We start from the raw sequence: 23303 nt of genomic DNA, 5'->3' as shown, positions 1-23303 counted from the left end.
AAATGAATTCTTTGTGAAGACTTAAAAATAAATGGAGATAAAAACACAAAGAAATACAAAAAATAGACTTACAAGGACACGAAGAATGATCTCCGAATTAATACAAAGGAGCTGTTGTTGTTACGTGAGAGAATCCAGGAAGAAGGAAAGATGAACTGGAGTGCATGGCGGTGAAGGGAAGAACAGTTATAACGTTGTTGAGGCGCTTCACGGCAAGGGGAAAGCGGTTAGCACACACATACTACACTCCAGAGCCCCAGAGCGAGGCGGTGACGGATATGTATTTTTTTTTAATGAAGAATATAGCAAAAAGAGGAAGTGGGTCAGCGGAGAAGGTACAGGTGGGGAAATACGAGAGGCAATACGAGTGTACAGTTGTATGGTGCAGGTCCGTTGGGTGTTCTGATGTAGTCGGGTGGGCGGCCTCCTCACCTCCCACCCGCCACCCTTCCTGCCCCCCTTCCCCACCCCCGCTTGTCACCCGGTAGTTCCTAGGCCTGGGGTGCGCGTCGGCCCTTGTTGTGGTTTGTACCGTGGGGAGGAGACGCTTCACACGCCCTCCGTTTCGTTGAGGTTTCTTGCCCCTCATTTTCCATTAAATATTATGGTCAGACTTATTTTTTGCTTAACTCATAGTCTGCGGCGGCATGTCGAGGCGGAAGTTAGCGCTCACGGATCAGACTTTCCCTGGAGAGAGCATCCAAGTGTGTTTATTCTTATAAGCTTAACGTCATCCTTCTTGGTGTGCTCGTGACGTCATCCTAGACTTTACACTCAATAATCTTGTTAAGAGACTAAATGAAGGCATCGACGTGTGCTTCAGGGGTCGTAAAGTTCGCGTCCTTCGACTGCGCCTTGCTGGTGCCCGTGCTGAGGGAGACCACGGCGGTGCTGAGTGCTGAACTGCTCGTGACCTTGGTGAATGTGGAAGGAAATTGAGTTGCGTCATGTTAGAAGCTGCCGCTCAGAGGGGAAGGAATGAAGTGGGACTGAAGGAAGGAGGATGGAGAGGCTTTGATACTGATGGTGGTCGTGGTGATGACAGTATTAACAGCGTCATCATTAGTAGTAGTATCAGTGTGGTATTGTATGGGTGGTCCGCGGTTATATCTTTCGTGCTCTGTATGTGGCAGAAATTTTTTTTCCGCGTTCTTACGAAACTGTTTCAGTCTACCGTCTCAGTCTTTTCCTTTTGCGTTCTCGTCCTTCGCGCCACACAGCCGCCATGGTGTCTGCGTGCCTCAAAGTATGCGCCGCGGCCGTGTCCATGCAGGCGCTACTGCACCTCCGCCCCGAGTACCACGTGCTGGAGGAGGACGTCAAGAGGCTGGCGGGCCTGCCTGATGGCCTTGTCGCCTTTGAACTCTCCATCGTAGAGTTCTACCCCCTCGTTCTCGGCATCCTGGCTGTGGCCGTATCCAGCAGCGGGCCACTCACCCCCTGGGGCGTGGGCTTCGGCGGCAGCGTGCTGGTGGTGGCGGGCGAGCTGATGTTCGTGCGCGGCGCCATGCGGGGCTCCGTACCGCTGCTGTTCGCCGGCCGCCTCGTGTTCGCCCTCGGTGAGGTGTTCGCCAAGGACGTGGCGCTCATCCCGCTGTTCATGCAGCACTTCACTGCGGCGGACACCAGCATCCTCTACGCCTCCGTCACCGCCGGCAGCTCCTTCGCCCGGGGCGGCGGCCTGCTGCTGTACCGCTGGCTGCAGGATGAGCACGGTCTGAGCCTCCTCGGGACGCTGCACGTGTTCTGGCTGATACTGACGCTGTACCCCGTGCTGTACGTGGTACTGAGACTGGTGCTGCCGAGGGAGGAGCGGCCACACGCCCACCCCGCGCGGGAGGACAGTCCGTCGCTGCTCGGCACGGTGCTGGAGGCACTGAGGACGCAGCGGGAGATGCCGTGGTACTACTGCTTCATGATGGCGGCTGCCGCACTCTTCAACGCCTCCAGCCTCATGTGTGACGACTTCGTGCTGCTGCCGGAAGTGTTCCAGGACGTGAACACGCCGCGCAAGGCCGGCCGCGTGCTGGCCGAGGGCTACAGCCTGCTGGGTGGTGTGTGTCTGCTTGTCACGTGGCTCTACTACCGCGGCGTCGTGATCGACGAGAACCCGCACCGCACCGGCAAGCTGCTCTTCCTGCTGCTGGGTCTGCGCCTCTCGGGCTACATGTACATGGGCGCGCGACTGCTGCTGCTGGGCCGCCAGGTGGCCAAGCACTGGAGCGAGGTGAGCATCGAGCTGGTGATGCACCTCGGCACCTTCCTCTTCGACATGTGGGCCGAGCCGCACCTGGTGGCACTCGCCGGTCACGACAACACCTCCGAGGCCTGCGTCATGGGCATCCTCACCTTCCTGACGGCGCTGGTCGCCCTGCCGCTCGTTCACCTGCAGGAGCAGCTCTACCTGTGGCACAGCGACGCCAGCATCGCCGTACAGGTGGCGGCACTGTGCGTAGTGCTGTTCTTCATGTACCTCGTATGGCGGAACACCCCAAAGGACGCCGCCGCCACGCCGGGCGGCCAAGCGCTCTGTGCCGCCGAGGCCTGCACCATCCTGCTGCGGCCCCGCAACCCGCCGGGAACCCACATTCCACGCCGCCTCTCCGTCTGACGTAGGTAGCGGCAGCAACAGCGGGAGAGCATTGTGAAGTCTCGTGATGGGCCGCTTGATGTGCCTGCTACAGGAACACAAAACACGGGCACGTCTAACACACCGCTCTGCACTGGGATGACCCGCACCAAGGCAACACCACCAGTCAATCTTGGAAGGCCACGCCGCAGCCCTTAGCTCTTTCTCTCACGAGCCCAACCATGAACAGTTTCTGAACAGTCGCCCTCACACGCTGAGCTAACTTGCTTCCTTCCCTCAGCACCGACGCCACTTATTTAAACTCCCGTGCAACGGGCGGTAAATATGCGTAGCGAACCGAGGGAAGGGAATGAAACGGCGCTTACATCTGACTTAACTAATAACCTGCAGCAGCATTAAAGGAGGAAGAGCAGAAACGGGAGAAGAAGTTGCAGTAGTAGGAGGAAGAGGAGGAGAAGAGGAAAAAGAAGAATATGGACGAATAAAGGAAGGTGGCGGAGGAAAATGAGGAAGAGAAGAATGTTATGCAAGAGATTTATGAGTTTTATAGGAAAATCAGATTCACGAGAGAGAAGCAGAGAGAGGAGGAGGAGGAGGAGAGAGAAGAACTGAAAGACGAAGAAAGAGGAGGAGGGAGAGGAGTAGGGAAGAAAATTGAGTTGCTGAATAGGAGAGAGAGAGAGAGAGAGAGAGAGAGAGAGAGAGAGAGAGAGAGAGAGAGAGAGAGAGAGAGAGAGAGAGAGAGAGAGAGAGAGAGAGAGTGGGAAAAGAAATGAGAGACGGGGAAAGAGAAAGAGGGAGAGGAAGACAGTAAGGAATAAGAAGAAAACGTAATAATAAGAGGAAATAAGAGAAAGATGGGACAAAAGACAATGTGAATGGTTCTTTTCTGTCGTATTATAATTATCTGAAGAAACATCCATACATTTATTTTTAAAGGATGATAAATAAAAACCAAGCAATTCAAAAGATATAAGATAAGCACTAAGAGATGCTATTCCATGGAGGAGGAGGAAAGAGGAAGAGGAGAAGGAGGAGGAGGAGGAGGAAGAGGAGGAGGAGGAGAGTAATCTGAACGGTTCCCAATCGACGTGAAGACTCGGTTTTAGTCTCTCTCTCTCTCTCTCTCTCTCTCTCTGCCTCACAAAATCTCTCTTCCGTCTTTTCTTTTTCTTCTTTTTCTTCCTCCTCCTCCTCCTCCTCCTCCTCCTTCACCTCCTCCTCCTCCTTCACTTATCCTCCTCCTCCTCTTCTTATCCCTTACAAATTATTATTTTCCGTTCCTTTTTATATTTTCTATTTACTCTGTCTCCCCCTCCTCCTCCTCCGCCTTCTCTTAGTTTCCTCCTGGTTAAGAAGAGGTCGAGGGACAGATGAAAGGAAGATAAAAAGTGGAGAAAGTGAGGAGGAGGAGGAAGAGAAATGTGTCTAATGGAGGAGGAGGAGGAGGAGAAGGAGGAGGAGGAGGAGGAGGAGGAGGAGGAGGAGGAGGAGGAGGAGGAGGAGGAGGAGGAGGAGAAGGAGGAGGAGGAGGAGGAGCAGGAGAGGAGAGAGAGTAAGATGAAAAGAAATGAAGAAGAAGAGAGAGAGAGAGAGAGAGAGAGAGAGAGAGAGAGAGATGGATATAATATTTCTTTGTCCATATTTCCTTTTTTGTATATTTTTTTATTACATTTTATCGTCATTATTTTCATTCATTTATTTTCTTTAGTTCTCGATAAAAAAAAGTCAAAAGAAAAATAGAAAACGAGAACATTTTGAACAAGAATTTCGATTTCTCTCTCTCTCTCTCTCTTTCTCTCCATGAAGTTGTTTTCTTTTTACTTATGTCGACAGTTTCTCTAATATTTCTTCATTTTTGAGAAAGGGATTTAGTTTTACTTTCTCTTATTTTTTCTCTTTTCTTTGCTTTTACATTTTTTGACGTCCGGTGCAAGCGTTGAGAGAGAGAGAGAGAGAGAGAGAGAGAGAGAGAGAGAGAGAGAGAGAGAGAGAGAGAGAGAGAGAGAGAGAGAGAGGTTGTTTTCGACTCTCTTTTTTTCTTTTCCTTTTTCTCCATATTTTTCTCGTTCTTTCTTTTCTTTCACATTCCTTCTCCACCTCTCTCTCTTTCTTTCCCTTCATTTTTACTTCACATTTTTTTCTTTCCTCATTTTTACTCTGCTGCTTCATTTCTCTCTATCTCTTTATTTTTGTCTTTCTTTTCATATTTATCTTTATTTCTTCATTATCTCTTTTCTCCATCTCTCTCTCTCTCTCTCTCTCTCTCTCTCTCTCTCTATCTATCTATCTATCTATCTATCTATATCTTTCTTTCATTTATTCCTAAGTTCACTCATATTTTTTTCAATCTTGTTTATTTGTTTACTTGTTTGTTTGTTTATTTTAGAAGAGCGTCGATAAAATAATAATTGTTGGTGTATGAGAGTATGTGTGTGTGTGTGTGTGTGTGTGTGTGTGTGTGTGTGTGTGTGTGTGTGCTTACATAGTTTAACATATATATTTTTCTTGTTTACTGATGCGCGTATTTTTCTCTTTCATTTTTCTCTGTTTTGTCACATCGTTTGTCACTTGTTTCCATTGTTCATATATTTGTTCATTTATTCATTTCAGATTTATTCTCATTTGTCTTTTTGTTTTACATTACCCGAAATTGACCTCTCTTTCGGCCACCTCTTTTGATTCTTTTTATAGGAGCAGCGAGCGGCGGGCTTTTTTTATTTTTATTATTGTGTCCTTTTTTTGTGACCTTGAGCTGTCTCCTTTGTTGTAAAAAAAAAATCGATTATCACCACCATCACTACTAACATCACCACCGCAACCACCATGACCACCACCACCACCACCACCACCACCTCACACCAAGAGTACCACGACTACCACTACCACTACTTACAACACTACAGGCATCACTAACTTCCCTTCATTTACCCTCATTACCACCACCACCACCACCACCATCACTACCATCACCACTACCTACAACACTTACACCTAATACCTACACCCCGTCAGTCACCACCAATACTACCCCTTCCCTCACCACCACCACCACTGTCATCACCATCCCCCCCCCCCCCCCCCCCACCATCACCACCAGCACCCGTACCGTACCTGCATTCACTCCTGAAATTGGCTAATCCACGCAGGTAATTCTGGAGCACGATGTCACTCTCACCAGGTTAATGAGTCGAATGCATCAGGGCGACAGGTTAGGACACACCTGAGCGGGGATGACGCGCGCTTTATGTCCGGAAACACGACGAACACACACAACAGCAACGACGAAGATTAAAAGAAGGAAAGGGAAGCAAGAGAAGAGAGGGGAGAGAAGGAATGGCGTGGGGAAGGAGGAGGAGGAAGAAGAGTAGGAGGAGGACTAAATGGAGTTAAATTTTGCTTTGTTTAGGTTAGTAAGTGAAGTGAGGAAGATGAGGAAAATAAAAGAGAATGTAGAGGAGAAAAGGAGGAAGAGGAACACAAGAACAAATGATGGTGGTGATGGTGATGGTGATGGTAGTTGTAAGAAGTGAAAGTGGCTCGCGTGATATAGAAGTGGTGATTGAAGTTCTGGTGGTGGTGATGGTAGTGGTGGTAATGGTGATAGTAGTGTTGGTGACAGTGATAATGGGGGTGGTTTGTGTTGGTGTTGGTGTTGGGGGTTTTAGTGGAGGTGGTGGTGGTGGTGATGATGGGATAGGTGATAGTGATATTGAGAGCGGTTTGTGTTGTGTTGGTGTTGAGATTATTGGTGGTGGTGGTGGTGATGGTGGTGTTAATGGTGATATTTGTGAAGTTAGGGTTTGTGGTAGTGATTTTGGAGGTGGTTTTTCTGTTAATTCTGCTGGTAATGTTGTTGATACTGGTAGCTTTAGGATTAGTGGAGGTGGTGGTGGTGATGATGGAGGTGGTGGTGGTAGTGATATTGAGAGCGGTTTGTGTTAGTGTTGGTGTTGAGGTTATTGCTGGTGGTGGTGGTGGTGGTGGTGGTGGTGATGGTGGTGGTGGTGGTGGTGGTGTAGCGTAATAATTAAAAACCCGCTCCGTGATGAGGCGCAGCAGATATTAATATGTCGACAGAAATTGTAGTTCATTGCATCTGAAATCCCTGTGGTGTAGTGTTGCTATTGTTGTTGTTGTTGTTGTTGTTGTTGTTGTTGTATATGGTGGTGGTGGTGGTGGTGGTGGTCGTGATGGTGGTGGTGACTGTCATAACTGTTTATACATTTGTCACCATCATAATTAATTGGTGGTGGTGGTAGTAGTAGTAGTAGTAGTAGTAGTAGTAGTAGTAGTAGTAGTAGTAGTAGTTGTATTAGCAGTAACACCAGCAGCAGCAGTAGTAGTAGTAGCAGAAACAGCAGTAGTAGTAGTAGTAGTAGTAATAGTAGTAGTAGTAGTAGTAGTAGTAGTAGTAGTAGTAGTAGTAGTAGTAGTAGTAATAGTAGTAGTAGTAGTAGTAGTAGAAGTAGCAGTAGTAGCAGCAGTATTAGTAATATAAAAATTAATAACAATACTACATATAATAATGATAAAAATACTAAGAACAACAACAAGAACAATAACGAAAAACTTCCACCACCTCCTCCACCACCTCCACCACCACCACCACCACCACCACAACCACCACAACAAACTGCAATAATATAATCAACATCGTATATAGCAGCATTAACTCAATCATCACCACCACCACCACCACCACCGCCTCCCCTTCTCACCCACTCGAGGCCTGTTCTGAATACAAACGACCCTTCCTCTCCCTCCTCCTCCTCTCCCTATCTCCTCCTCCTCCTACCCCACCTCTTCCTCTCCTCTCTGAAAGCCGCGAGTCACCGAGAACCAGAAGCGATACAGGCTGAATACGCTTAACCGCCTCTCCCTCCCTCTCGCATGGGTTCCAGTGGGGGTAAGAGGTTTGAATCCCTTTCCCGCTGAGTGATATGGGTTCAAGGAGCACTGAGTAGAGGGAGAAGATAGGGACGTAGAGAAGGTTAGGAGAGGATGGGAAAGGGAGAGGGAGGATGAAAAAGGAGAAAGTAAAGGAAGGGAGAGGAAGAAGGAAGAGGTAAGGAGTGAAAGAAAAGGGAGGGAAAGGGTATGAGAAGGAGGAAGAGGAAAGAGAAAGAGGTCGGGAGATGAAGGATAATATATATAATTTGCAAAAGGGAGGAAGAGAGAAGATAAAGTTGGGAGAGAGAAGAAGAGAGAGAACAGTTGCAAGAGGAAGGAGAAAAAAGGTTGGGAGGGAAAGGAAAAGGGAGCGAAAGGGTGCAAAGGGGAAGAGAAAGGAGGAATTTGGGAGAGAAAGGAAAAGGGAGAAAAAGATTGCGAAAAGGGGGAATGGAAAGGATAAGAGAGGTTCAGAGAGGAAGGAAAATGGAGGGAAAGGTTGTGAAAGGAGGAAAGAGGAAGAACTGAGAGAGAGAGAGAGAGAGAGAGAGAGAGAGAGAGAGAGAGAGAGAGAGAGAGAGAGAGAGAGAGAGAGAGAGAGAGAGAGAGAGAGAGAGAGAGAGAGAGAGAGAGAGAGAGAGAGAGAGAGAGGTGTCCGTAAGATAATTGTGTAATAGAAGGTTAAAGTCGGTGGCGGAGAGAGAGAGAGAGAGAGAGAGAGAGAGAGAGAGAGAGAGAGAGAGAGAGAGAGAGAGAGAGAGAGAGAGAGAGAGAGAGAGAGAGAGAGAGAACTAAGGAGGGCATAAGGATAATTACACTAAAGTAGGATTTGGAGGGATAATGAGTGTGAATGAAGAGAGAGAGAGAGAGAGAGAGAGAGAGAGAGAGAGAGAGAGAGAGAGAGAGAGAGAGAGAGAGAGAGAGAGAGAGAGAGAGAGAGAGAGAGAGAGAGAGAGAGAGAGAGAGAGATCTTTATCATGATATTTGCAGATGACGATAAACGAGAACGGTTCTGCGGTAAAGTGCGTGCGTGCGTGTGTATGTTTGTGTGTGGCGGTCCTTGACTTCTACACACACACACACACACACACACACACACACACACACACACACACACACACACACTCAAACACCAAATCAAAACCAAATCAACATCAATCCAATCCACTCAACACTACCACCACCACCACCACCACCACCTTTATCCACAACAACTCACCTTCAAAATTAATCCCAGGTGTATTCCGCAGGTGTCGCGTGATCGAGTGCTCGGCGAAGGAAAACCTGCACATCAAGGATATCTTTCGCACCTTCCTGCAGATCGGGAAGGTGCCTCAGGGGGAAGACTCCAGCCTCAAGCGACAGAGCTCTGCCTACTGCAAAACGAGGTCACAGCACCGCTCGCAGACTCCCCCCAGCGACCGCGAGTCCATTCCCGAGGTGAGATTAGTGGGTTTGAGAGGAGTGGGAAGGATTGTATTTTGTTTTTTGTAGTAAAGGAAGCAGCTAAAGGGCGGAAAGAGGTTTATTAGGTTTGAGAAGAGGAATAAGGTTTGAATTTGTTTATGAAGGGGATGGAAGTAGATTAAAGGGAATATAATGCAAGTAAGAAGAGTGAGAAGGGTTGAAGATTGTTTTTTAGAGTAAAGGAAGTAGATTAATGACCAAAATAAATAAGTAGGGGGAGTAAGAAGGGATGAAGTCTGTTTTTAAAGTATGGGAAGTAGATTAATGACCGAAATAAATAAGTAATAGGCGAAAGAATGAATGAAGTTTGTTTTTAGAGTAAAGGAAGTAGATTAATGAATAAAATAAACGAGTAGGAAACGTACGAAGGAACGAAGCTTGTTTTTACAGTAAAGGAAGTAGACCGAGGGTAAGAATAAGATAAATAAGAGGAAGCAGTAAAGCGAAAAAGCAAAATCAGTAAGAAGAGTAAGAAGTGCTGATGTTTGTTTTTACAGTAGAGGAAAAAGCTAAAGAGCAATAAAAAAAAGTTTGGTGCGTTAAAGAAAACTGGGAAAGGGTTGAGTAGTAATAGTCGTAGTAGTCGTAGTAGTAGTAGTAGTGGTAGTAGTGTTAGTAGTGGATGAGGAAGAAAAATTGGTATATGTTTAGTGTCATAAAATATCAATTAAGCACCATCAGTCTTCATCCAACCCCCGGGAGACAACGCCCTCCACTCCCTTCCTCCTCCCGCTCCTCCACTCTCTACCGTTCCTCTTCCCTCCCATAAAATAATATAATACGAAAACAATCAGATAACCAGAGAGGCTTCACCATAAATCAAACGAGAAATAAAATAAAGATGGAAAAATAAATAGAAAAACCGTTGACGTCTCTCTCCCCTTCCGAAATAAAAGAAATATTTACGTAAGCAGAAATCTGAGTGCAATCCTCCATAAATATAGACAGAAAAGAATAAATGTGGATAATTGGACTGAACTTCAAGGCATTTCTCGACATGTTATATAGAATAGCATAAAGATAGATATATAGACAGAATCCATGGACATCACAGAATAAGCAAATATATAAATGAATGAATAGAAATGAATAGAAAAAAATGAATATCTCGAAAATCAGAAACACACAACGACAGAATATAGAGAAAACTGAGAGAGAAAATGGAGAAATACTTATAACCAGAAATACTAATAGTCAAATGATACTAAAAAAAAGCTAATTAAAAAGGGAAAGACATCGGAGAAAACTGAGAGAGAAAATGGAGGAATACTTTTAAACTTAAATACAAATACTGTCAACTGATACTATTAAAAAAAAGCTAATTAAAAAGGAAAAGACATCGGAGCGCAGAAATCAACCGAAATATAACGGAAAAAACGAAGCAATCAGAAAAATAAACAAGAAAAGTGAAGCAAAAAGAAAAAATGGATAACACAACAAGACAATAAGACCTGGAGGGTTATCATTCCGCTTTTCATCGGCCGCTTCGCTTCCGGGTCGCGGGAAGGGAAAAAAAATACTGACCGTTGGTTGTGATGCTAATGATGACGATGATGATGAATGGCCCTCAAAAATGGATTAGCAACATACCTGGCTGCTGATTGCCCGGCTTACCTGTGTGTGTGTGTGTGTGTGTGTGTGTGTGTGTGTGTGTGTGTGTGTATATGTGTGTGTGTGTGTGTGTGTGTGTGTGTGTGTGTGTGTGTGTGTGCATAATAATTCTAATGATAGTGATAATAATAATAATAATAATAATAATAATAATAATAATAATAATAATAATAATAATAATAATAATAATAATAATAATAATAATAATAATAATAATAATAATAATCACAGATTCTAGTAGTTTCGTTATGATTCTTCTTCTTCTTCTTCTTCTTCTTCTTCTTCTTCTTCTTCTTCTTTTTCTTCTTTTTCTTTTTCTTTTTCTTCTTCTTCTTCTTCTTCTTCTTCTTCTTCTTTAACCACTACTACTACTACTACTACTACTACTACTACTACTACTACTACTTCCTCCTCCTCCTCCTCCTCCTCCTCCTCCTCTTCCTCTTCTGGATCATTATCATCACCACCGCCACCATCATCATCATCATCATCATCATCATCATCATCATCATTGTCTAACCCAACGTAACCTTTTACCGATGACCTGATTCTTTGACCTCTCGTCGCTCACCTGTCACACCTCCCCCCCCCCCCAGCCAGGTAAGGTCGATCCAGGTGACTCCCTCTAATTAGCCGAGCCCTCGCCACACACCTTTCCTCCCGCCCTTTGTGGTGTCGGCGAAGCTTGACTCTTCCTTTGTTTTCCGCTGAATCACCGACGTTATTAAAAAAGGAGGAGGAGGAGGAGGAAGAGGAGGAGGATAAAGGTTTTGATAATGGTGAAGAAAGAGAAGGAGGAAGAGAAGCAGAATGAAGTGAAGGAGGAAGAGGAGGAGGAGGAGGAGGTGAGTGGAAAAACAAAAGAGGAGTTGTTGTTGCAGATAGATAATGATAGATAGATAGATAAAGAAATAGATAAATAGATAGATAAATAGATAGATAGATAGATAAAGGAGAGAGAGAGAGAGAGAGAGAGAGAGAGAGAGAGAGAGAGAGAGAGAGAGAGAGAGAGAGAGAGAGAGAGAGAGTAATGGATTTAATATGAAATAAAGAAAAAGAAAGATGAAGAGAAGGGAAGAGAGAGATAAGATAAAAGAGAAGCTTATAGAAAAGAACGATAATAAGGATCAACGAAGAAGGGAGAAAAGATAACAGAAAATAATAAAAAAATAATAAAAAATCTTGAGTGTTAATAAAGAAATGAAGTAATTAGGGTGAGGGGAAAGGGGAGTGAAAGAGAAAGAAGAAGATACAGATTAGAAGGAACAGAAGTAAAGAAAGTTTAAAAAAATGATGGGAAGGAAAAAATTAAGATTAAAAAGATGAAGAGGAAGAAGGTTAGGATGAAAAAGAAAAAGAATAAGAAAAGAGGAAAGAAAATAGGAAAAAATAAAGAAAAGAAGGTGCAAGTAGAAAAGGATAAGGACAAGAATAAGATTAAAAAGAGGAAGAGGAAAAAGATTAGGATAAAAATAAAGAAAAGAAGGTGCAAGTAGAAGAGGATAAGAAGGAAAAGAATAAGACTAAAAAGAGGAAGAGGAAGAAGATTAGGATCAAGAGGAAAATACAGTACAAACAAGAAAAGGAGAAGAGGGAAAACATTATGATTACGAAGAGGAAAAGAGGAAAAAAAACCGATTACAAAGAGGAAGAAGAGGAAAAAGATTATGATTGAGAAGAATATGAAAGCAATAATAACAAGAATGGAAATAACAATGATGATAAAATGAAGAAAAAGAAAGGAAAGATGGAGATAAACACAAATAAGCAAAAGAAGAAGAAAACTTTAACAGAAGAAAAAGATAACATAGGAAAAGCAATTACGAGGAAAATGACTGAATGTGAAAAGACCCGAACAAGAGATAACAAAGAGAAGGAAGAAAATGAAAGCGGGGAGAAGAGAGAGATAAAAAAATAACTAAACCTACCTGAAAAATAACTAATTAGAGGAAAACGAGCAGGTAAAGGAAGGTAAAGGAACAGGTGCATGAGGAAGAAGAAGAATAGGAAGGCGAGGAAGAATAGGAGGTGGACGTGGAGAAGACGGAGGAAGAGGAAGAGGAAGAGGAAAATATTAGATAATAATATGAAAGGAAACAATGAAAACAAAGTTACGAGGAAAGGTCACGAGAAATTGTATTGAATAAGAGGAGGAGGAGGAGGAGGAGGAAGAAGAAGAAGAAGAGGAAGAGAAAAAAACGAAGGAAAAAATGAATAAGCAGCACTAAGAAAAAAAAAGATGAGGAAGAGCAAGAAGGGTAAGAGGAAAAAAAAGAATAAGAAGGAGGAAACAGAAGAAAAATAGGAACAAACATAAGAGAATAAGAAATAGATGAAGAAAAGTGCAGAAGGAGGAGGAGGAGGAGGAGGAGGAGGAGGAGGAGGAGGAGATAAATGAAATACAAGTAAGAGAAGGAGGAGGAGAAGGAGGAGGAGGAGAAGGAGGGGGAGGAAGGAAAGAAAGAGGAAGAAAGTTATGTCATATAGGATTGAGGTGGTGGTGTTGGTGGTGATGGCAGTGGTGGTGGTGGTGGTGATGGCAGTGGTGGTGGTGGTGGTGGTGATGGCAGTGGTGGTGGTGGTGGTGCCGGCGGAGCTGTCGTATAAAGAATGTCTCGTCGCCTTCCAATCATCGCAAGACACATTGACGCAGCGGGATTAGATGTTATTACAGGACACGTCTTATGAGAGGACGGGACAATATAGCCTGCTCTCCCTCCCTCTCTCTCTCTCTCCTCGTTTCTCATATTATCTCTATTTTTGTTTATTTTTTCTCTTTGCTATATTTTTTTATATGGTATCTTATGTTCTTCCTCTTTCTCCTCATCCTTCAGCTTTTCTCCTGTTTTTTTTTTTGATGTATGTGTTTTCTCTCTCTCTCTCTAATACGGGTCGAGGTCACGTTGCAAGGAAAATCGACTCTTCTAACCTTCCACGTCATAAAAATAATAATAATGATAATAATAATAGTAATAATAATAATAATAATAATAATAATAGTGGTAGTGGTTACGGTGGTGATGGTAGTTGTGTGAATAATAATAATGATGATAATGATGATGATGATAGTAATAACAATGATAATAACGATAACGCAGTGTAACGTCGTCCCAGTAACCTATCCTCCAATATTTCTCCTTGGCAACGGGATGAGGGAGAGGAGGAGGAGGAGGAGGAGGAAGAGGAGAGGAAAGGAGAGGAAGAGGAGAGGGAGAGAAGGGAGATGGGAAAGGGAGGAAAGGTCATAACCATCATAAGACTTCTCTTCGTCATTCTTCTCCTCCTCCTCCTCCTTTACGTTCTCCTCCTCCTCCTCCTTCTCATCTTTTTTTTCCTCATCCAATTCTTTTTCTCTTGTTTCATTTCCATATTTCGTCCTGTGCTTTGATATTAATTTTTTCAACTCTCTCTCTCTCTCTCTCTCTCGTTAGTATCGTATTTTTCCTCTCTAATGACTTACCTTTCTACATTTTACCTGACAATGGAAAAATACTTGATCTTTTTGTTCTTATTTTCTTACAAGTTCTTCTTCATATCTGTCGTTTATTTTATCTCTCTTGTCTGTCTTTTTTTTTCTTCATCTTTGTTTGTCTTTTTTCTTCTTTAGCATCAACCCTCTAGCTTTTGTGATGCTTCTATTTCTCGTTTTTTATCTTTTCTTAATCACTTTTATCGTTAGTTTTTTTTTTTTTTTTTAGCCACACTCGTACAGCCACACCCATTCACTATAGTCTTACCTTTTCCTAGCCACAGTAGCCACACTCCTCAAGAAGCCATATAATCTTTTTGCCACACGCCCTTTAAATACATAACTACTCTTTCCTGAGCCACACCTTGCCACCCTCTCTCTCTTAACCTACAATCAACCACATCTCCATAAACTCCTTCTTTCAGCCACATCTCAGTCCAATCTACAACACTCAACCACACCTCGTAAGTCACAATTCCTTCACCCTTACCACTTTTGGCCACACCCCTCTCACACCCGTCCCTCGCCACACCCCCGCAGCCACACCCCTTCCGGACTCCCTCACCTGTCACTCTGTCCCGCCAGGAGTCATTCAATTATGGCATCTGATTACATCCTTTGTCCCTCCGAGTCACGCCTCATCTTATCACCTCCTGCACGTGGGAGAGGAGGAGGAGGAGGAGGAGGTAGTGAGGGGGAGACAGAGAAGCAAATGAAAAAGGAAAAGAACGAACAAGGTATAGATCATTGGAGAAGGAGAAGGGGAGACAAGGAGAGGGAAGACAGAGGAAGAAAAAAAATTGAGGAGGAGGAAGATGAAGATTGGATTTGGAAGGGAAGTAGAACGTGTTTAAGTGTGTGTGTGTGTGTGTGTGTGTGTGTGTGTGTGTGTGTGTGTGTGTGTGTGTGTGTGAGTTTAGTTTAGTCACCCCTTGTGTTTGTTCTCTCTGTTTGCCTAGAGTCTAAAGGAGGGAGAGAGAGAAAGGAAAACGAGAGAGAGAGAGAGAGAGAGAGAGAGAGAGAGAGAGAGAGAGAGAGAGAGAGAGAGAGAGAGAGAGAGAGAGAGAGAGAGAGAGAGAGAGAGAGAGAGAGAGATACGACTCCTTATCCTTACTTCTTCCTCCTCTTCCCTCTCCTCCTCCTCCTCCTCCTCCTCCTCCTTTATCATTATGGAAACAGGAAAATATTAAAAGAAGAGAAGAGAAACGAGGGTAAAAGGGATGGTAAATAAGTTAAAGAAGGATAAAAAAAGTTAGAAAGAACTTCCCTCCTCCTCCTCCACCTCCTCCTCCTCCTCCTCCTAGCTTATCAGTAAAGTAGAAAACGTTTAAGGAGGAAAAAGAAAGAAGAAAAATAACCATTCGATAAGATTGTATTCATGTAACGTTGGTGTTTGCCGAGAGAGAGAGAGAGAGAGAGAGAGAGAGAGAGAGAGAGAGAGAGAGAGAGAGAGAGAGAGAGAGAGAGAGAGAGAGAGAGAGAGAGAGAGAGAGAGAGAGAGAGAGAGAGAACACCCACACGCCCTTACATCAAACACATTGCAAATCTCCCTGTGGGCCCTAGCAAGAGGCGGCAGATGGTAAGAAGCAAGCCAAAAAGTATTGATTAGTCACCCGTGAAAGAGACTAAAGAGAATAGAAAACGGGTCTCAGGCTGCCCGTTGCGACACATCTTATAGAACAGTATTTTCAGACGTTTTCTACTCAACATGAAATTCTAAAGGCCATAGAGGAGATGCGTGGGGTTGTTAAGGGTGGTTTTTGCATATATGGTACAGACGGCTTGTCAATCTATCATTAGACTTATAAAACTAACCCCCCCATGGAAACACCCACAAGAACCTCTACGGAAGTCTTGACAAATGTGGGTGTAAGCCCCGACATGATTGAGAATGTGGACTTTTACAACAATCATTTCCAAAGGCCACAGAGGGCGGTGACTGAGTGGATAGCGTGACGGCGTCGCGTTCAGGACGACGCGGGTTTGCGCCCCACCCGGTGCCACAAGCTGGGATTTTTCAGTCACCGCCGAGTAGCCTAAAACTACCCACATGCTGTCCAGAACACCACCTATCAACCCGGACTCTAGATTCTAGGATCAAAGATGAGCTCCGGGGGGCAGCATGAGCCAATGCAAGTTGGCGCCACTATAAAATAAATGCTTGCCTGCGCCACAACGGGCTGGGGCCGACCATCAGGCCCTATGAAGAAAGCCTACCGGAGCCATAGGCAAAAACGTAAAAAAAAAAACTATCCACGGAAACACTCACAACCATTACAAAAGCCACGGAAACACTCACAACCATTAAAAAAGCCACGGAAACACTCACACCCATTACAAAAGCCATGGAAACACTCACAACCATTACAAAAGCCACGGAAACACTCACAACCATTACAAAAGCCATGAAAACACTAACAACCATTACAAAAGCCATGGAAACACTCACAACCATTACAAAAGCCACGGAAACACTCACAACCATTACAAAAGCCATGGAAACACTCACAACCATTACAAAAGCCACGGAAACACTCACAACCATTACAAAAGCCACGGAAACACTCACAACCATTACAAAAGCCACGGAAACACTCACAACCATTACAAAAGCCACGGAAACACTCACAACCATTACAAAAGCCATGGAAATACTCATAACCACTAGGAAAGCCTTATCAAATACTTTCAACGCTCATGATAACCATTTCACAAGGCCACAAAGAAGATACGTCGGGTTCCCATGAGTGTTTTGCCGCAATCATGGTACAGAAGCCTTGTTAAATTATTCCTAGACTCGTAAAGCTACTCACGCAAATGACCGCATCCTCTGCTAAAGTCTTATCAAACGTGGGTGTGTGAGGCCAGAAATGTTTGAGAATGTGAGCCTTAACCCGGTAGCTGCGGGGATCATGTTTCTTAAAGGCCACTCTAAGCGAGGAAAATGAGAAAAAATCATCACTCACGCAAACCGTTTCATAATATATTTCAACGCATTTGTGATCAGTTTATGCATCATCTATATTTTAGGGGTTTACTGTATATCATGGCATAAATATGGCCCGTCCCTGGTACACGGTAAGGCCACAAATTTGCCCCGTCGCTGCTACCGGGTTAAGCCTACCACGCCTACACTCTTTTCAAGCCTCATCCCCTAACATCACTGCTCTTCAAAGTACGGCTCGTGTATCTCTCGTTTCACGCGTGGGTTGATATCCTCAAGAGACCGCGGAATGGGAGTTCGCCGTGATTTAAGCAGTGGTATTTGCCTTGAAAAGACGTATAGGTGGTGAGGGATTCCGTGTGGCCGTGTATATAAGTAAGAGAGTCATGTGCTGGGAAGAATACTACATCGGAGTGTTTACCTCGCGTTCTCTCATAACACGTAAGGTAATCTAGCGTAAAACTGAGGTACTTGTGCGTTTTTTTTTACTGCGGTTCAGGAGACAGGCGGAGATGAATAAGATGAAAGTCCGTAATTAACAACTAAAAAAATAAATCATCGTCAGCTTTTAAACTTTTTTGGGTGTTGTGAAATTCCACAAACTTCTCTTCCACTTACTTATTTTTCTTGGCCTATCTGTTCCCACTACCACTATTACTACTACTGCTGCTACTACTACTACCACTACTATTACTACTACCACTACTACTACTACTACACTACTATACTACTACTACTGCTACTACTACTACTACTGCTACTACCACTACTACTACTACAACTACTACTACTACTACTACGACTACTACGACTACTACTACTACTACTACTACTACTACTACTACTACTACTACTACTACTACTACTACTACCACTTTCTCTCATCAAAGTGGCGCATAGAAAACTCATAGGGAACGGTTTCTGGTTGACTTATTTAGCTGAAACGATATCAAAGGAATGGCCAGGGAAGGAAGCGCTTGCAATATAGACGCGAACTCATAGGGGGGTAGAAATGCAGTGAAAAGGAAGATTGTTAGACTTTATTTGAGTCTGTAATGGATGAGTGATAATGCCGGTTAGGTGTGTGTGTGTGTTAGTATAGTTGTTTGAAGGCTTTTAAACGCGTGTTATATATGGAGGATTTTTAAAACGTGATGTAATGGAGATAAGTGGTACAGGGATGTGAAGGGGGGTAAAGAGAAATGGTTAAGGGGGCAATAAGGTGATGTAAATAAGGGTAAGGGGATGTAGGAGGGATAAGATGAAGTGAAGGACGGTTAAGGGGTGTGTAAATTGATCAAAATATTATACCTCGATTCCTCCTGTTACCCTTTGCTCCCTGCGTTTGCTCCTCCACCCGTTTTCCTTCTTCCCCCACTCTTCGCCTTTTCCTCCGTTTCCTCCTTTCTTCCGTTCTCCTCCCTTTCCTCCGGTGTTTCCTTTCTTTCCTCCCTCCCTATCTCTATACTTCCCTCCATTTTCGTCCCTTCCTCCCTCTCTCCTCCTTTTCCTCTTGCTTTTCCTCCCTTCTACTCTTCCTCTCTTCCCTGTCCTTTCCTCCAGTGTCTCCTCCCTTCCCTCCTTTCCTCCCTCTCTCTACCCTCACCTCCATTACGTCCCTTCTTCCCTCTCTCCGCCCTTTCCTCCCTTGTTTCCTCTGGTTTCCTTCCTTCCCCCTTCCCTCCGGCGCTTCTTCCCTTCCCTCCCTTCCTTCCCTCTCCTCCCTTTCATTCGATGTTTCCTCCCTTTCCTCCCTCGTCCACATCAACATTCATTGGCCATCTGATGGTTTGATTAACTAGAAAATGTTCGCGTTCAGAATTTGCAACAGCCTAAGGTATTTTGCCGGAGAGAGAGAGAGAGAGAGAGAGAGAGAGAGAGAGAGAGAGAGAGAGAGAGAGAGAGAGAGAGAGAGAGAGAGAGAGAGAGAGAGAGAGAGAGAGAGAGAGAGAGAGAGAGAGAGAGAGAGAGAGAGAGAGAGAGAGAGAGAGAGAGAGAGAGAGAGAGAGAGAGAGAGAGAGAGAGAGAGAGAGAGAGAGAGAGAGAGAGAGAGAGAGAGAGAGAGACTTCCTACCTTGATTAACCTTCCAACTTTTACTCAAGATTCTCATGAGAAAGAGATTAACGAGGAATATAAGGAGGATGAGGAGGAGGAGGAGGAGGAATAGGAGGAGGAGGAAGAGTGATTGACATGTGTCCTTTTTCGTGCTTGGGAAGAAATTAAGTAAACAAGGTAAGAAAAAGAAGAGAGAGAGAGAGAGAGAGAGAGAGAGAGAGAGAGAGAGAGAGAGAGAGAGAGAGAGAGAGAGAGAGAGAGAGAGAGAGAGAGAGAGAGAGAGAGAGAGAGAGAGAGAAGGGGGGGTCATCCTGTGAAAAGCGTAAAAGTAATTATCGTCAGGGGGCCTCCTTCGCCCTGGGGGAAAAATAATGTGGGAAAAGGTTAAAAGAGGAACAAATTTGGGAAGAATTGGAAAGTGTATGCTCTCCAGTTTGTACGCACGATTGTAATTAGTAATCATCAGGGAAAAAAATATACAACTTGAGAGAAATGTTTAATGACAGTTTGTTTAACGCATTACCTTGATATTAGTTTATTCTAATCATCATCAGCAGCAGCACAGTCTGCCATTTACACTACTACCAAAGAGTGTGGACAGTAAAGTGAGGACACTCGCGCCCGCCTCTTGGGAATCAGTACCGGGAACAGTGGCGCCGCCCGACGGCCGCGAGTAACTTGTGATGGCGTTTGTATGTGTCGCCACCCACCACGCCAATGTTTAGGCGAACGTTGGCACTTATGTGGTTTGTTAGAACGTGTATTGATTCTTTACTGTCTTAAATAATGATGCACTAATTAGGAAAGCTTACTAATATTCTAGAGGAAGTAAATGAGTGACTAATACACACAAGTGTCGCTCGTCATTGACTTCTACACATGAGTGTCGCTGGTCACTGACACTTTGCACCAACCCCTCCACTTGGCACATGGCCTGCGACTGTGGTTCGGATCTTTATCTAAAACCATTGGCACCAAGTGTTCTTTTTGTAACCATTTGTAGAATGTAACACAAGTGTAACTTACTTAGCAAATCGGAGAAACTACACGTGTGTTGATAGCCTAAAAAACACTTAATTTTAGATAAAGCAGAACGAAAAGAGATAATGTTTTTTTGTAAGCACTTGTAGCTTGTAACACAAGTATAGCCCATTATAATAAGTCGGAGAGGCTGTATTTGTGTAGATAGCCTAAGTATATTATAATGTTTTAGATCAAGCAATACGATGAGATAATATTTTAATAAGCTGATATAAGCACCTGTAAGCTCAAGTGGCTGACAGGTGGTCGTGGTAATAGCGAATGATGGTGGTGGTGGGGACTGACTGACTGACTGACTTACTGGTGGGGGTGGTAGTGGTCGTGTGTCTGGCTGACTGGCTGAGGTGGTTGACTGTCTAACAGTCTAACTGGTGATGGTGGTGGTGGTGGTGTGACTGATTTACTAACTGAGATATCTGACGAGGGTAAACTCAATATTTTTTTTATAGAATGTGATTGAAAATAAATGATTCACCATTCCTCCTCCTCCTCCTCCTCCTCCTCCTCCTCCTCCTACTACTACTACTACTACTACTACTACTACTACTACTACTACCACCACCATCGCCTCCTCTTCATTATACTGAGTAGATTTCCTTACTGAATGTGAGTCCTAATATCAAGGATGAGTACGAACTGATGGATATGTCTTTATAAGGATGAGTACAGGTTGGTGAGCGCCTTAATCCGTATGAGGTTGTGTGGTTGGCTGGCTGGCTGGTGGATGGTGAGATAGAGGGTTGGAAGGCTCATGAAAGCATCGGTGAAAGTTATAAGGGGATTAGCGAACTTGGCAAAATGTTGGAAGTTGTTAGAATAGGATTATGAAGGAGAAACAATTGAAAAGACCGAGGGAGGGAGAGAGGAGAGAAGTAGAAGGGGAGAGATAGTGAAGTGTGATGTAGGTTGTGGTGGTAGGTATGATGGTGGTGATGATGGTGATGAGTGCAGTAATGGTGGTTGTGGTGGTAACAATGATGATGATATTTGTGATGATGATGATGATGATGATGGTGGTAAAGATGGTAATGAATCTAGTATCCCTGAAACTCGATATGACCAATGGTGACGGTGATGATGATGACTATGATAATGACACCTTGATGATGATAATAATGATGATGATAAGAATGAGAATTAGAATGATAATAAAGAGGAGAAAAATAATGCAACAAAAAGGGAAAGTGGAAGAGGAATAAAAAAGTAAGAAGATAATAAAGAAAAAAAGCCTAGCTACTGTTCCTCTTCCCTGGGCCGCCACAAGCCCGTTTTTTTCATTAGGCCGAACACAAAGTCCGCTAATTACACTTAAGAGGACCCAAGAGGATTGGATCCCCCTCGGCCTCCGATAAAGAGGTTCGCGCCTTCTTTGCTTGGGTTTCTTACACATATTTTTCTTTTTAAATATTGTCTTGTAAAAGATATTTAATTAAAACTTTTTGAGCTTCTCTCCTTTTGTGGGATTCCCTTTGTGTGTGTTGATGTGTGTGTGTGTGTGTGTGTGTGTGTGTGTGTGTGTGTGTGTGTGTGTGTGTGTGTGTGTGTGTGTGTGTGTTTCAGTAAACCGGCAAATGATTATGTAGTCAGGCAGGTAAACAGATAATTCCCCTAAAAAGAAGTAAACAAACAGACACAAACAGAAAACGAGAGGAAGTGAAGCATCAGTAAGCAGAGGAAAGATTAAACCAAAGAAAAATAGAGAAAAAAGATTGAGCTGCTCTCTCTCTCTCTCTCTCTCTCTCTCTCTCTCTCTCTCTCTCTCTCTCTCTCTCTCTCTCTCCTCCTCTTAACCAGCCTTTGTCAAAACTTAGCGGAAGAGAGCGCCACCGACTCCTGTTTACATTCACTTACGTTGTTTGCTGTCACTCCCGCTTGTTTGCCAGCGCCGAGAACGATTGTTACGCCGAATTGACAAAGCTGATCCGTCCTATTAGCAACCCACGAAAGAGATTGAGGAGGAGAATGGGAGGTATAGAGAGCCAGAAGGAAGAAAGAGGGGAGGAGTATAAATTGCTAGGTAGAGAGAGAGTGAGACAGGGATTGAGGTATATATGTAAAGTCTATTCAGATTAAGTGCTTTCCGGTGCCTAGGTGGTTATGGTATGGCCTAATGCATCTGGGTATTCACATTGCTCATCGTGGAAACCGAGGAGTAATGTTAACGTGGCTTGCCGAGTCCGTAGAGTTTACCGCGTCACACACTAGGCAACGCCACGCCCGTGACACACTTTTTGTCTTGTAGGGATCGGGAAGTGAATTGCAATAAGTGGAAATCATGCTGCAAACCTTGTGCTGATCATTCTGCTGGTGTTAAATGTGGCAGGAGATTTACTGAGACTTTGTGTTGTTGAAGTTAAAGTTTACCCAATTTGTTACGTCGACTCCATAATAGCTGATTTAAACTTTGCCTACGAAATTGAAATGTTGTTGTTATATACTAGCATATTGTGGATAACTGACGGTGCTACTACTACTACTACTACTACTACTACTACTGCTGCTGCTGCCATTACTGCACTACTACTACTACTACTACTACTACTACTTCTGCTTCTACTACTACTACTACTACTACTACTACTACTATTCTTTTCCTTTTTGATGTTGTTGTTATTGTCGACTTTCGAGTAGCTATTTCAGAACCGTTTTTTTATTTTCATTTTCACTTTCAATAATATTCTTTCCCTGAGAGTGATCAATACGCAGGGGACCTCTGGCGAACGATAGTGAGTGAGAGTGACCGAAGTGAAGGGAGATAAAAAGGTTAAGTTAGCGCGGTTCGATAATCTTTAATGTGCTGGGGAGAGAGAGAGAGAGAGAGAGAGAGAGAGAGAGAGAGAGAGAGAGAGAGAGAGAGAGAGAGAGAGAGAGAGAGAGAGAGAGAGAGAGAGAGAGAGAGAGAGAGAGAGAGAGAGAGATGACATTCACTTAACTCTCTTAATTTTTCACATCAGTGTTTTAAAATTCGTTCCTGCACGCGCGCTCGCATACACACACACACACACACACACACACACACACACACACACACACACACACACACACACACACACACACACACACACACACAGTTTAGATGGATATGCTGTCATAACTTAACAATGACAGGATAATCAATTAGCATCAGGAAATGAAGGAGGAGGAGGAAGATTTGGAGAACGAATAAGAACAAGCACAAGAAAAAGGAAAAGAAAAACATATGAATTGCAAAGGACAGGAAGAACAAAAATGT

At 43.9% G+C, this 23303-nt stretch overlaps 1 protein-coding gene across 1 annotated transcript in view; it reads left to right on the top strand.

Annotated features, from left to right (window-relative positions):
- The window catches only part of LOC126990444 (GTP-binding protein Di-Ras2-like), a 109363-nt gene that overhangs the window by 81562 nt on the left and 4498 nt on the right, over nucleotides 1-23303 (top strand). The window contains exon 3 of the mRNA XM_050849052.1: nucleotides 8734-8923. Coding sequence (XP_050705009.1) covers nucleotides 8734-8923 — 190 coding nt within the window. The remainder of the gene's footprint in view (nucleotides 1-8733; nucleotides 8924-23303) is intronic.

The sequence above is a fragment of the Eriocheir sinensis genome, unplaced genomic scaffold (assembly GCF_024679095.1).
Source record: "Eriocheir sinensis breed Jianghai 21 unplaced genomic scaffold, ASM2467909v1 Scaffold165, whole genome shotgun sequence".
Taxonomy (NCBI): domain Eukaryota; kingdom Metazoa; phylum Arthropoda; class Malacostraca; order Decapoda; family Varunidae; genus Eriocheir; species Eriocheir sinensis.
Note: the sequence above shows the minus strand (reverse complement) of the source record. Positions and strands in the feature narration are given on the sequence as shown.